The sequence below is a fragment of the Pleurodeles waltl genome, chromosome 3_2, assembly GCF_031143425.1.
Source record: "Pleurodeles waltl isolate 20211129_DDA chromosome 3_2, aPleWal1.hap1.20221129, whole genome shotgun sequence".
In the NCBI taxonomy this organism is placed as follows: Eukaryota; Metazoa; Chordata; class Amphibia; order Caudata; family Salamandridae; genus Pleurodeles; species Pleurodeles waltl.
In genome coordinates this window covers 199,631,868-199,647,623 of record NC_090441.1, presented here as the reverse complement: position 1 = coordinate 199,647,623, position 15,756 = coordinate 199,631,868, and the positions used below count along the sequence as shown (strand labels likewise).

Genomic DNA, 15,756 nt, shown 5'->3' with positions numbered 1-15,756 from the left:
TGGATCAGAGCTTGTGATGGGAGAATCAATCGGGTCATTGCCCATATGCTGAAGTGGTATGGCAACCCTGTATGCCAGGAAATGCCACCATGACCATCTATTTGGGGCTAGCGTGGCTGGAGTGTGAAGCCAGAGGGGCAACTCCAAAGGCTAGGAGAGGCCTTTGGCGATGCAGAAGCTGAGCGGTTCAGGTCGCCACCAAAGACCGAGAAACTGTTGTAACCAAGGTGTACCCAACCTGAACTTGTGGACTTTCCCTATGAACTCGTTCAAGCAAGGAAATCACCTCCCATCCTCCTCCGAGGGAGGAAAAGAATTATGGCAAGACCACCGGACTAGCAGCACCTCGCTCATCTGAAATCCGCAGGGAGTGTGACGAGAGCCGGCGCCTGCCAGGTGCTACTGTGTGTGACTGCAAGCGGCCCGACTCAGGCGATCCAGAACCGGACCGTGCTCCTCCGAGGCCACAGGAGATGGTAAGCTGAGAAATGGGCCTTTGGGTCCCGAGGGACTTTCCACCATTGGTGCTGCTAATCCCCAGACTCTTAAAAACTGGACTGATTTGCGGAGTCCGAGGGAGGAACTCTTGAGTACGGCTTTTTAGTTTACATTCCCTGGATGCCGCCATGAGTGAATGGGGAATAACAGTGAACCCTTTGCACTAGAGGTGGAGGCTAGGGGGTGACCTGCCACCTACTATCTCCATGACAGGTGCAGAAACACACTGAGCTATTCTACTGTCTACTGTGCTCTAAACGCCTGGCACTGGCACCATCCTTGGAGCTGTTGTGTAGGTGTGCTGCCTCCGATGTTCTGTCTCCCAAGGGAGACACTATAGACTTCTCCAGCGCTATAATGATATAATGCTGTTAAAGGAGTGGGACCTGCTGGCTCCTTCACCCCAGCGGCAGGAGGCTGACACACAATAACGCAGGTATCCGAAGGCGAGCTCAAGGAAGCAGGATCCTCCTGCAGGGTAAATGGTCCAATGGGAGAGCCCAATAATCCGCCTCATGATAATGAGAGACCAAGATGTCCCTGCAAGGCTTCAAACTTGTGAGCACATGAACCTCTCTGCCTCAGGTGCTTTGACCCACTAAGCTGTTCGTCAGGTAAACAATGCCATCAGTTTCTCCAGTATATTTGAAGACAACACGTTACACCATTTGACATGTTGGATATGTTTGGAGTTTGGGGGGTTCAGTGGGGTGCATCAGTAAGATACCGCTGGATCAGTGCTGCACATAGAGTTCCAGATTTAAGAGGGCCTAGCGCCATATATCGCCACATTAGCGTCACTTTTTATGCTAATGTGGCAATATTATCGGTAAAAAGCTGTGCCATATTTACAAAGTGGCGCAATGCATGCATTGTGCCACTTTGTAACCCCTTCCGCCTAATTATGCCTGCACCAGACATAATGTATGCAAATGGGGCATTCCCCCGTCGGCAGGGGGGGGGCGAAAAAATGGCACAAAGAAATCTAAAGGATTTTATATGCCATTTTTTGCAGCATTTTTTACGCCTTCACAGAGCAGGCGTTAAAATGAGGCACACCATTATTTATAATGGGCCTCAGTGGGCTTTGTGGGATTATGGTCAACATTTTTAACACTAATAAAACAAAGTGCCAAACTAGCGTCAAAAACTTTGACATGAGTTCCCTAACTACCACCATGGTGCACAGTATCTTAAAAACGGCACACACATGGTGGTGGTGGGGGATGCAAACATTTGGTGCTAATTCTGCAGAGTACATCAGTAGCGTCAAAACATTTGGTGCGCAGTATCTTAGATATGGTGCACACGTGGGGGCGTTAGAGGGGTGCAAGAAACGTGACCTTAAATTCGTCCACTCGTACATACGGAAACCGAACCACTACTGCTCATGTCTATGAGGACGCCCAGGCTGCAGAAGCGCCTCGAGGCCCAACGAGTTGTAGAAACGTACAACATAGCAACAAGCAGTGTTACATCTTGTGATCCCTCGGATACCTGGGGCCGTTAAAGGGGTCCAGAATACAGCACCGCGCCCCAGGCACCCCCCAGCTTCAATGTCTGCTGCCTGTGCAACGACAAAGCGCCTCGAAGCGCGTTTGGCCGGTTCAGCGCTGTCATTAAACAGGGCAATTTCCAAAGGGGGTTCCTGCTTCGCCCTTTCTGATGGCACCTCTGAGGTCTAGGGGTGTGGGGTGAGGAATCGGGGTCCGCATCTGCCGTAGGAGGCTAGTAGGGGTTCGGGCCCCTTCTTTCCCCCACCGTTTAAGGTTAACATAGATTTATACCATGTTATAGTCGGGTGATGGAGCCACTCACAGTCATCTACAGCAGGTGCATCGAGGTGTGTTGCCAGGGATCGTGCCCACGAGCCCTATAGCGCCTCGAAACCCCCGAATGTCAAATCCGCAATGAATGAGACTTGTCCTGTATTTAATAATGTAAATTGGATGTGATCACGGCGCGCCCTCTGACTGCCCGTGGCGGGAGTGTTGGGGTGACCGTCTGTTGTTGGGGGGGGGAGGGGTGTTTGGGGTTTCCTTGGCCCTGGGGCGCCGCCATGCTTCCCTCCTCCCTCCCTCGGCCCATCCCTCCCCATCCTCCTTTGTTAGACTCCCTCGCGTCTCCATGGCGACAGCCGCGGGGAGTCCCCCGTATCCACTGACCCCCGTATCCAACAACAGAGGCACGTGACCTCTGAGCGCTATAAAACGGGGAGCGGCCAGAGAGCCCTCAGATCACCGCCAGCCCTCGCCGAGCCCTTACCCATCGGACCGAAGGCTTCACCGGGGACCAGGAGACAAGATGGTGAGTACTGGGGTACGGACCCCACCTCTGTGCACCCCTCATTACCTGGGAGAACGCCCCACCCCCCACTGCCGAGGCACCTCTGTTCACCGACCCTTACTCCTAGGACACAGGACTCATCGGGGACCAGGAGACGAGACGGGGGGTACGGACCCCACCTCTGTGCACCCCTCATTACCTGGGAGAACCCCACCCACTGCCCATGCGCCTCTGAGATGGGGAGTACTGGGGGTACGGACCCCCTCTGTACCTGGCAGCCACCCCACACCGCCCATGCACCTCTGTACACCGACCCCCTACCCCTAGGACACAGGACTCACCGGGGACCAGGAGACGAGAGGAGAATACGGGGGGTACGGACCCCCCTTTCTGCACCCCTCTGTACCTGGGAGAACCCCCACCCCTCAACAGCAGGCACTCTTCGCCTCTATCTCACCCTTCCAGGTAATTAATAACCCCTGCTTTCTCCTTTCTCGGGGTGACGTTAAAATGATGCCCACCCCTGAAAACATGTCAGCAGACGCCCATGTCTGTACTAACGCCCTAAGTCCCGTGTGCACGCCTCTGCATTGCATGGAGGTCCCGCATACTTCACGTTCACGCTTGGGCAGCGCATGGAGGGGCCTCTTCGTAGGGTTGGAAGAGGGGTCACTGGTTCATGAGTTTAGAGAGCGCTGTTCAGATGTGGGGGTGCTGTGGAGGTGCACACAGCGGAGTGCCACCGTTTTCATGAGTCGTTCGGATATGGAGGTGCTGTGTGCTGTGGCGGGTGCACAGTGTGGGCTGCCACTGTTTCCTAACTTGTTCTGATGTGGGGGTGCTGTGGAGGTGCACACAGTGGGGTGCCACCGGTTTTTGAGTTGTTCAGATGTGGGGGTGCTGTGGAGGTGTACAGATTGGGGTGCCAGTGATTCTCGAGCTGTTCAGGTGTGTGTGTGTGGTGTTGTGGAGGTGATAAAGTTTGGGTGTATACAGTGCTGTGGAGGTGGCACAGAGTAGGGTCAACTAATTCTTAAGTTGTTTAGGTGTGTGTGGTTCTATGGATGTAGTACGGAGTGGGGTGCCTTTGATTCTTGAGTTATTCTGGTGCATGCAGTGATGTGGAGGTGGTACAGAGTGGGGTATCTATGATTCTTGAGTTGTTCAGGTGGGTGCAGTGGTGTGGAGGTGGTACAGAGTGGGGTGCTGCTGATTCTTGAGTTCAGGTGTATGTGGTACTGAGGAGGTGGCACAGAAAAGAGTGGCTCTTGAGTTCTTCGGGTGTGTGATGCTGTGAAAGTGGTACAGAGTGGGGTGCTGCTGATTCTAGAGTTCAGGTGTGTGTGTGTGTGGAACTGTGGAGGTGGCACCATGGGTTGGCACCGTTTCATGAGTTGTTCTGTTGTGGGGGTGCTGTGGCGGGTGCACAGAGTGGGGTGCCTCTGATTCTTGAGTTATTCAGGTGCAAGCAGTGATGTGGAGGTAGTACAGAGTGGGTTGCCACTGATTCTTCAGTTAAGGTGTGTGAGGTACCGTGGAGGTGGCACAGAATAGGGTGGCTCTGATTCTTGAGTTGCTCGGGTGTGTGGTGCTGTGGAAGTGGTACAGAGTGGGGTGGTGCTGATTCTTGAGTTCAGGTGTGTGTGTGTAACTGTGGAGGTGGCACAATGGGTTGCCACCGTTTCATGAGTTGTTCTGTTGCGGGGGTGCTGTGGCGGGTGCACAGATTGGGGTGCCTCTGATTCTCGAGTTGTTCAGTCCTGTGCAGTGTTAAGGAGGTGGCACAAACCTCCTACAAACCACTCACCTCGCCCATCTCCAAATCTTTCCTCTAGTTTTCTCCCACCACAAAGTGCATTCTTGCCTCTGATTCTCGAGTTGTTCAGTCCTGTGCAGTGTTAAGGAGGTGGCACAAACCTCCTCCAAACCGCTCACCTCGCCCATCTCCAAATCTTTCCTCTAGTTTTCTCCCACCACAAAGTGCATTCTCCCCAGATAAAAGGGCAACCTCAATGGCAGGGTGACCACACACCCACACTACTTTCACTCTTCAGAACGTACAGGCTCTGCCTGGATGACTGAAATTGTGCCGCTGCTTACGTGTGATGAATTGTTAACAGAAATGATGATATAAATATGTCTTAGAGTTACCCCCAATGTAGGAGACTTGTACTCCTATGATTCTTCGTTTATTTGAAAATGTTAATAAAAAAAGTGGTTTTAAAAAATGGAGGTGGCACAGAGTGAGGTGCCACTGATAGTTGAGTTGTTTTGAAGTGTGTGTGTGGTGCTGTGGAGGTGGCACAGAGTGGGGTGCCTCTGATTCTTGAGTTGTTTTGGTGTGTGTGTGTGAGGTGCTATGGATGTGGTACAGAGTGGAGTGCCTCTGATTCTTGAGTTGTTTTGGTGTGTGTGTGAGGTGCTATGGATGTGGTACAGAGTGGAGTGCCTCTGATTGTTAAATCCTGTACACTGATTCTGGAGTTCAGATGTGTGGAGGTGGTGCAGAGTGGGGTGCCATGATTCTTGAGTTATTCAGGTGTGTGTGGTGCAGTTGATGTGGCACACATTAGGGTGCCACTGTTTCTTGAGTTGTTCGGATGTGGGGATGCTGTGGAGGTGCACAGTGCAGGTGTCACTGATTATTGACTTGTTCAGGTGTGTGTGGTGCTGTGGAGGTGGTACAGGGTGGAGTGTCACTGATTCTTGAGTTGTCCAGGTGTGTGTCGTGGTGTGGAGGTGACACAGAGTGGAGAATCACAGATTTTTGAGTTGTTCAGGTGTGTGTGTGTGTGGTGCTATGATTGTGGTACATAGTGTGGTGCCTCTGATTGTTCAGTCCTGTACACTGATTCTGGAGTTCAGATGTGTAGAGGTGGCACAGAGCGAGTTGCCATGATTCTCGAGTTGTTAAGGTGGATGAGGTGGTACAGAGTGGGGTGGGTTTCATGAGTTCTTCAGATGTGGGGGTGCTGTGGCGGGTGCAAAGAGTAGGGTGCCTCTGATTCTCAAGTTGTACAGTCCTGTGCAGTGTTAAGGAGGTGGCACAAACATCCTCTAAACAGCTGTCCTCGCCCATCTCTAAACCTCTCCTCTAGTTTTCTCCCACCTCAAGGTGCATTCTCCCCAGATAAATGGGCAACCTCAATGGCAGGGTGACCACACACCCACACCACTTTCACTCTTCAAAATGTACAGGCCGTGCCTGGGTAAATGAAATTGTGCGCTGCTCACGTGTGATGAATTTTTAACAGAAATGATGATGTAAATATGTCTTGCCGCTACCCCATTGCAGGAGACATGTACTGCTATGTTTCTTAATTAAAATTTCATTAAAAGCAGTGTTTTTAAAAAAAAAGGAGGTGGCACAGAGTGGGGTGCCACTGATTCTTGAGTTGTTAAGTTGTGTGTGTTGTTGTTGAGATTGTACAGAGTGGGGTGCCACTGATTCTTGGGTTAAGTTATGTGTGTGGTTGTGGAGGTTGTACAGAGTGGGATGCCACTGATTTTTGAGTTGTTCAGATGTGTGCAGCGGTTTGGAGGTGGTACTGAGTGGAGTGTCACTGATTCTTGAAAGCTGTGTAGGTGGTACAGAGTAGGGTGCCTTGATTCTTCATTTGTTCATCTCTTTGCAGAGTTATCGTGGTGGCACAACAGTACTAGGGCAGAGGTAAGGGGCAGAATAGCCTCACCTAGGATTGCATGGGATGGGCACCGCTGTACCAGGTAGGAGATGAGTGGCACAGCAGCCCCACCTGGGGGTGCAGGTGAGGGGCAGTGTAGCTATACCAGGGGATAGATGGAAACATTTGTAGCATGAGATGTGACAATGAGGGGGCCAGCAACCACACATGAGTGGTGGTGGGACAGAGCAGGGCACAGATCACAGCTTTACCCAAGAGAGGCAGAAGGCAGCCAGTGGTGACCATCAGCTGGCAGTAGGTACACACAGGCAGAGGGCAGCATTCCTAGGCTACGAATCGGGGTGTGTTCTGCCACAAGCCTTCAAGTTTCTACCATGGCCTTTTTTGTCCTCCACAGCGTGAGTGTATTTCAGTCCACGTCGGCCAGGCCGGAGTCCAGATTGGCAATGCCTGCTGGGAGCTGTACTGCCTGGAGCATGGCATCCAGCCGGACGGACAGATGCCCAGCGACAAGACCATCGGGGGAGGCGACGACTCTTTCAACACCTTCTTCAGCGAGACTGGGGCCGGGAAACACGTGCCCCGGGCCGTCTTTGTGGACCTGGAGCCCACAGTGATCGGTGAGTACAGTGAGGTGGCCAGTGACACACCCCGTACTCACCCCTGTGCTCACTCAATGGGCCGGGTATGGAGCCCACGGTGATGGTGAGTCACGGGGTGTCAGTGGTCACCTCACTGTGTGCATGGGTGAGTTATGGAGCCCACGGTGATGGTGAGTCACGGGGTGTCAGTGGTCACCTCACTGTGTGCATGGGTAAGTTATGGAGCCCACAGTGATGGTGAGTCTATGGGGTGTCAGTGGTCACCTCACTGTGCCCATGGGTGAGTTATGGAGCCCACGGTGATCAGTGAGTTGGTGGGTGTCAGTGATCACCTCACTGTGCGCATGGGTGAGTTATGGAGCCCATGGTGATGGTGAATCACAGGGTGTCAGTCATCATCCTCACTGTGCCCATGGGCTGGGTATGATCAGCATCTCCAGGACTCTTTCCCTGATTTCCATCCTATGTCAGATGCCTGTGAGTAGGGCATGGCTTCTCCTGGCATCCTGCTCATGTTACATGTCAGAACTGACCATGGCTTCTCATGGTCTGAATCCCATGCTCAGGAGTCTATGGAGGACGTGACTTCTTCTGATGTACACGCAGCCTGAATCTGTGGACTGGCCATGCATTCTCCTAGTCCTCACCACTTACTCATGGGTTGGTGCAGAATGTCTTCATCTGGCACCCTGCTCATGTCTGAGCTGACCATGGTTTCTCATGGTTTGAACTCCCTTCTCAGAGGTTTGTGGTGGACATATTGTCTCCTGATGTACACCCTGCAAAGGTTTATGTAATGGCAATGCTTTCTCCAGGTCCCCAACACCTGCTCATGTGTCGGTGCACAATATGTATTCTCAGGGTCTGAACCCCATGCTCAGAGTTCTGTAGTTAACATGTCTTCTCCTGATGCACACCCAGCTTAGGTCTGTATAATGATAATGCATTTTCCTGTTTCCCCACTACCTGTTCAGGTGTCTGTGCAGAATATGGCTTCTCCTGGCAGCCAGCTCATGTCAGAACTGGCCATGGCGTCTCATGGTCTGAACCCCCTTCTCAGAGGTCTGTGGGGGACATACCTTCTGCTGAGGTACACCTTACCAAGGTTTGTGTAATGACAATGTTTTCTCCTGGTCCCCAACGCTGCTCATGGGTTTGTGCAGAATATGGCTTCTCTTGGCATTCTGCTCATGTCTGAACTGACCATGGTTTCTCATGGTCTGAACCTCCTGCTCAGAGGTCTGCAGAGGACATGTCTTCTCCTGATGTTCACCCTGCTGAGGTCTGTGTTTCTCCTGGTCCCGATGACTTAGCTTTGAGTAGTCCCCATCCTCTGTTCATAGGCAGATGAATCTCATTTGTAGAAGGTCAGTATCTGGGTTTATGCAAGAGCTCTTTGTGGCTCAGCAGACCCTACCAAACATTATCAAGGTATTTTCCAGTCTTTAGGCCTTACATTGGCAAGGATTACATCTTTGTCATCGCACGCTGGTAAAGGGCCATTCATGTTTTTGGCCCCCATACCAGAGGTTGTCACACAAGCAGTGCATTCCCACAAGCTGCTTTCCTACCCACCATCCTGATCCCTTGCACTGTCCAATGCTTGAATTGCTGCATCACACTGCTTGTCTGCCTAATCACTCTTTGACTGAGAATCCTTCCTCCCAAATTTGTTCTCTCAGAATCCACTAACAATACCTAATACTTGCGTTTCTTCTCCATTGCTGCTCTCTTGACAGTCGTGTTGTTGCAGCCTATGGGTCTCTGGTCCCTACTCCTGGGTTATGTTCCGATACCTGTTGTGACTGGTTTACCATTGTTGTACTCTGTGTATCCTATAGTGGGCTGTGGAGGTGTACTCTCAACTCAAACCATTCTGAACATTATTTTTGCAGATGAGGTCCGGACGGGCACGTACCGCCAGCTCTTCCACCCCGAGCAGCTCATCACTGGCAAGGAAGATGCTGCCAACAACTACGCCCGTGGGCACTACACCATCGGCAAGGAGATCATCGACCTGGTGCTGGACCGGACTCGGAAACTGGTAAATACTTTTTTTATCACGTTTGTTTGTATCGAAGAGCTCAGACTGACCAGTGATGCATCTCCTGACACCCACTGAAGATATCAGGCTCTTGCGAGGAGGACCTGGTAGTGCTTAAAATGATCCGGTGGTCTCCGGTGCTCAGCACTGCCACTTACTTGTCAAAACCGGCACTTATGACAGCTGCCACATGGTGGCGTTGTTTGTGCAATTTAAAGATGAGAAGAACAATACTTGTTTATGAAATAATTGTACATTGAAAGCAGCTAATACCTGCTGACCTGCCATTCTTATAGCTTTGAGGGGGCTTCAAACTGTGTCAATTGCCAGACTTGTAGGTGTGTGACGGGTAGTATAGTATATAGTGTAGTATATCGTTGGCAATACTGGCATGGACAATGAGTGGTGAAGACTGCGGTGGCCTCCTGAGGAGGGCCCTGGCACTTATTTTGTTGACAATTTAAGCACTGGGACCTGGGACTCACAGACCTGCCAGATTCATGGCCCTGGGTAGGGTGAGATGAGAAGTGCACCCCAGGAGTGGGCTGGGCAAACACAACTTGTGCTTGTGAATGGTCAGCAGGGCAGTGACTCGTCTGACCCGTGACTGACCCTGCCACAGCATCATTGAGGCACCAGGTTTCAGTGATGACCAGGCCACCTCTGGAGAAAGGTTCTTGAAGACATTTGGAGGCAGATTTAAGAGCCCCTAGCACCTCCTATCACCACATTAGCATCACTTGTTATGCTAATCTATCTTTGGTCCTATCTTTGTTATACGCCACCGCCCCACAGCAGAGGTGGTCGGAATACCGAACTTCAGCTCTAGCTTTTAGCTGCTAGAAGTCCCTACTGCAGGGGCAATCACTGGCTGCTATTGTGTTTGTAATCAACATCCAGCAGATATTTGAGGCATTCAATGGACTTCAGGGGTCCTTAGTTTATAGGGCACCTGGATGTGAATATGGTGTAATGTTGCCAGATTTGACCAGCTTCACTTGTTCCAAAAGAAGTCTTTCTACTAAGTACATTCTGCATGTGTCACATGAGGATAGTGACTGGTGCCCATGCCATGCTCAAAGTTTGGACATTCAAAGTCTTTCTCCAGAATCCTGTTGGACGCTTTTAAAATTCAGTGTTGTGACTAGTGTGTTACCTACTGGAGTGTTCTTTAGGATCTCTTGGCCTCTTGGGTGTCACCTGAGCAAACTAGTCCAGCCCCCTGATGGGTAACTAGATTTTACTCCATTTGTAAACATCAGGTCAATAATGACAGAGTTGACTGCTCAACAGATGAAGCAGAACCACTGCGTCTGTACATGGAACTGTTCTCACACTCATTTCCTCCTCCCACACGTAAAAGCCATATATTGGTGGGCAGCTGACTTTAGGATGACAGTACTGGGGTTAATACCTCAGGCAAAACCAATCAACTTCCTTAAACCTGAAGATCCACTCTGCACCTGCACAGCAAGATCCTGGATGCTTTCCTTTCCTCAGCGCCCCGTTGATGCTACATGACACTGCTCAGGAACACTTTCTGCAGCCTGTGTTTTCACTCTTCCTGCTCGCCAGGTTTCTTCATTCACTTTTCTTTTCTTATCTACCCACCTGTCTTGCTTGGTTTAATAGCCTCACTCAGTAATATCCTTTACTCCTAATCTCTCCCTTGGCAATTCTTTCCCTTTAAAAATAGAGTCATCCTTATTCCTTGTCCTTGTGTATTAACTGCTAAACCTTGTTGATGCTCTGTCAGGCTCAGCCTTGTGTTATCAAGGAACTCCTAACTAATGTGTATATCTGCAGCCATGCCTGCCACTGAGATGGCCTTCAGCTTCTTAGGTATCAAACACTGTAAACATCACAAGGCTCCAGTTGCACCAACCTGCTCCTTTCAGGGGGTGTTGGCTTCTATTGGGTTCCGACTCTACGAGAACCATTCTGGTCTTGCTGTTCTGTAAAGATCAGAAGCCCTGCTGCAATAAGTGTTTGTAACATTATAAATAGAATTACTTTTCCATCATACTAACTTCACCCTCTACTCACTCCCACAGGCTGACCAGTGCACTGGACTCCAAGGTTTCCTCATCTTCCACAGCTTCGGTGGTGGCACCGGCTCTGGTTTCACCTCCTTGCTGATGGAACGTCTGTCTGTTGACTACGGCAAGAAGTCCAAGCTGGAATTCTCCATCTACCCAGCTCCGCAGATCTCCACCGCTGTGGTTGAGCCCTACAATGCCATCCTGACCACTCACACCACCCTGGAGCATTCGGACTGCGCCTTCATGGTGGACAACGAGGCCATCTACGACATCTGCAGAAGGAACCTGGACATTGAGCGTCCGACCTACACCAACCTCAACCGCCTGATCGGCCAGATTGTGTCCTCCATCACAGCCTCTCTCCGGTTCGATGGTGCCCTCAATGTTGACCTCACAGAGTTCCAGACCAACTTGGTGCCCTATCCCCGTATTCACTTCCCCTTGGCCACCTATGCCCCTGTGATCTCTGCAGAGAAAGCCTACCATGAGCAGCTTTCAGTCTCCGAGATCACCAATGCTTGCTTTGAGCCCGCAAACCAGATGGTGAAATGTGACCCGCGCCACGGTAAGTACATGGCTTGCTGCCTGCTATACCGTGGCGATGTGGTGCCCAAAGATGTAAACGCTTCAATAGCAACCATCAAGACCAAACGTACCATCCAGTTTGTAGACTGGTGCCCAACTGGTTTCAAAGTTGGTATTAACTACCAGCCTCCCACTGTGGTGCCCGGTGGGGATCTGGCCAAGGTGCAGCGTGCGGTGTGTATGTTGAGCAACACCACAGCCATCGCTGAGGCCTGGGCTCGCTTGGACCACAAGTTTGACCTGATGTATGCGAAGCGAGCCTTTGTCCACTGGTATGTAGGTGAGGGGATGGAGGAAGGAGAGTTCTCCGAGGCCCGGGAGGACATGGCCGCCCTGGAGAAGGATTATGAAGAGGTGGGAACCGACAGCGTGGAAGGAGAGGGAGAGGAAGAGGAGGGTGAGGAGTATTAAGCTAACATGAACCGTTCCTACAGATACATTTTCACTGAACAGAATTTTTTTTTAACTTATAGAGAGCTATTTTGGTGAATAAAATAACTCATTAAAGTCTTTGAGTGAAGTGATCTAATTGCAAATCTTGTTTGTTTAGTTCCAGTGAGAATTGAAATCATGAGTGACTATTTAAAATGGTTTAATATGGTTTTGCAAATTACAGGTGAGGTTCATCTTTTGAGCCATGATGGTCCCCAAATAAAATGCAGTAGAGTTAGGTGTAATGCTTTGTAGATAAGATAAATATGAAAGATCTTTTTCAACAGAGAAATGTTGGACGCCAGACGCCTTTTCTGGCTAATGTAAGTCACCCAAGAGTATCTTCTAGGATGTATCCCTCTGAGTGCCACCAAGGAGCATGAACCTCCGCTCCACGCTCTCCTGGGTCAGCACCCCGAGCACCCAAATACAATCTGGTGTTTTCAGTGGATATTGTTCTTGAACCCCACCATCCTGGTGTTGGTGCACCTCAGTATGATGAAAAGAGGGGCCTTTGGAGAGAGATGCGCTATAAGGGACACTGGGCAGCAGATGACCTAATAGGTGACACTACCATACACAATGTACAGTATACATCAATTAACAATCGATAACCTGTGGCCATCACCATGCATCCATCACCATGCATCCATCACCATGCATCCCCGGACATCTATGTCTGCTAGGCATAAAACAGACAAAAACAAGGCGTCCACACAGAGCATGCTGTCCTGGCCTATACCACTTCCACGGGTTCCGTTCCAACCCCCCAATCTAGCTCTTGAAGTAAGAAACAGGTGAGTAGGAAGTGAGGTCATTGGTGTAGCTAGATCTCCATGGGCCCTGGTGCAAGCAAAGCATCTAGGCCACCTCACTAGATCTGTCAGCTGCCCGACACACCTCACCTCCAGTCTGCATCTGCCACATCACTAACTCACTATGACTTTTACATATACACTATTGTACTTTCAGTTCTTGCCCTGCATTTCTGCAAGCCATAACCCTAAAAAGCATTACCAAAACCAATAGGTATGGATCCTGTAAAGTGCATGCACACAAAGACATAACATGCAGGGACCCCAGTCTCACACTGCTGCCCTCACATAGGCACATTCCTCAGGCTGCACTCACACAGACATATGCCTCTCTTGGTACTGACACAGGAACAATGTTTACCCTGAGGACCACCTACAGGGTAAATATTGTCTTGTGCAAGAACAACAAACAAGAAAATATTAATCATGCATTCACACAGGAACATCCCTCACATTGCACTCGCACAACATGGTGGCTATCCTGCACTCAGACAAGTGTATTGCTCACTCATGGGTACACCACTCACCAGGAAGGATCAGAGTTGGGACAGATGGTGACATAGGAGACACAGGTTGAGCATTTGGTGCATCAGTTCGCAAGTGTAATTCAAAGCTGTCGGTAAGCTACACTGAGGCCTGAACGTTCACTGAAGCAATTTACTCTCCCATAAGCCACATTTAGACCAACACTGCAGACTGTGAGTCTGATCTTTATAGGGAAGAGTTCCTTGCATCCTAAAAAAACAAGGTGGTGGTTTTCTTTGTAGCACAAGCCTATGATAAAACAAAAAAGAAGCAAACAAAAATGATCCCAACTAAATGTGGGGGGGGGGTGTGCTTCATTAACAAAACAAAGCTGGCCTGCCATCTTGGAACAGTAAAAAAATGCTAGAGTATGCAGAATTCTATTTCAAGATGGTGGCATGGATTTGAAGCTTTCAGCAGAGATGCCTGGCGCATAAGAAAGTTGTCGTTCCGGAGCAATGACGGCAGAGCTGCTGGAACCTCATTACTCTATAAGCACTAGTCTGGAGCTGCAGGTGAGCTGCTGGGGGATGAGCTAAAGGAAATATCTTGTGAGGCTTGAATTTGCCGGATTCAGAGAAACACAGAGTAAGCAGGCAAAATGCTGTCATTCAGACTGACATCCTAAAGACCAGCAGTTGTCTACTAGACAGAGCCAAACACTGGCACTAATGCTAATAGCAGAAGAGGGCTGGCCCACTGCCCAATTGAATGGTTGCTGTTCTGAAGGGCTGAACCAATATGTTCATGACACTTCTTTCTGATAAATAACTGAAGGGACTTACCTAATGCCAATTCTCTCTAAACTAGATTATATATTATTTTTGAGAAAACTTCAGTCGGGTAAGACATTTAAAACAGTATTTTGATCAGACAGGGAGCACAGGGAACAGGAGTGCAGGGGGTCTTGGCTCACACACATGAAATTCAGCGCTTGTCAAGAGCATCACTAATCTTTCTTGAAAGACATGTCACAAATGTGTCTCTGCAGGGCCAGCCCGAGCTTCCTTCAAAGCCATGGAACAAATGTGGCTCTGCAGGGCCAGTGCGAGCTCCCTTCAAAGCAATGGAACAAATGTGTCTGGAAGGGCCAGCGTGAGCTTCCTTCAAAGCCATGGAACAAATGTGGCTCTGCGGGGCCAGTGCGAGCTTCCTTCAAAGCCATGGCACAAATGTGGTTCTGCAGGTCCAGTGCGAGCTTCCTTCAAAGCCATGTAACAAATGTGGCTCTGCAGGGCCAGTGCGAGCTTCCTTCTAAGCTATGGAACAAGTGTGGCTCTGCATGGCCAGTGCGAGCTCCCTTCAAAGCCAAGGAATAAATATGGCTCTGCAGAGCCAGTGCGAGCTTCCTTTAAAGCAATGGAACAAATGTGTCACGCAGGGCCAGCGTGAGCTTCCTTCAAAGCCATGGAACAAATGTGGCTGTGCAGGGCCAGTGCAAGCTTCCTTCAAAGCCATGGCACAAATGTGGCTCTGCAGAGCCAGTGTGAGCTTCCTTCAAAGCCATGGAACAAATGTGGCTCTGCAGGGCCAGTGCGAGCTTCCTTCCAATGTCGAAGTAAGCCTCAGCAAGGCCTACTAGTGCAAGGGGTTCGCCCTTCTCTGCACAAAGTCCTCAGACCATATAGGAAGAAGTTGGCACAGAAACTGAAATAAAAGACAAAGTTTATTAAACCTCATGAGGTGGTACTACAGTTCAAACAGCACCCTTCGGTAATGTTTGAAGTAGCACACTGAACTAAGAGAGCATGGTCCTTTTATACCCACGCAGGAGCTAAAAGAAGGTGGTACAATTATAGAAGCAAGACTTACATACATATAAGGTCATATGGAAATGCAGAGTCGACAGGTAGGAGGGGCTAACAGTTTTCAAGGACTAGTTGACACATTACTGTCTGTTACTGATTACTAACAGCTGCAGATCTTACTGGGCATGTGCGAAAGTGGGAGATGCTAAATATAACTTGTCACTAGACAGATTTTCAAAAGTAGTTAACAGAAAGGTAGGACAGAGCACATGGCGAGCACATGGCAGAGAAAATGGCTGCCATGAATACAAAATGGATTCTGCAAAATGTTCACAATAGTTGCTAAATACAAGATGTCTTCTGCTAATGCTTAATCTAATCGCTACTGACTTACAACAGATGACTCTTTCAGCATTAGCTGAAGACATTCGTCTTTCTGGGATAATCTAAATATTCATCTTGTATATTTATGCTCATCATTTCAGCTATTTCCTTATCTAACATGTGTTGTGCTTTCATTTCTGCAATATTTCTT

At 49.7% G+C, this 15,756-nt stretch overlaps 1 protein-coding gene across 2 annotated transcripts; it reads left to right on the top strand.

Moving 5' to 3' along the window:
• Window positions 1-2,600: 2,600 nt before the first annotated feature.
• LOC138286688 (tubulin alpha-1D chain-like) lies at window positions 2,601-12,208 on the top strand. Of its 2 annotated transcripts, XM_069227171.1 has the most exons (4): window positions 2,601-2,805; window positions 6,826-7,048; window positions 8,926-9,074; window positions 11,129-12,208. In XM_069227171.1, the coding sequence occupies exons 1-4, from the start codon at window positions 2,803-2,805 to the stop codon at window positions 12,110-12,112; spliced, it is 1,359 nt and encodes a 452-aa protein (XP_069083272.1). In that variant the 5' UTR covers window positions 2,601-2,802; the 3' UTR covers window positions 12,113-12,208. The 2 variants fall into 2 exon arrangements, with proteins under 2 accessions (XP_069083272.1, XP_069083274.1); XM_069227173.1 differs by lacking the exons at window positions 2,601-2,805; window positions 6,826-7,048 and adding an exon at window positions 7,060-7,336.
• The last annotated feature ends 3,548 nt before the right edge of the window (window positions 12,209-15,756 follow it).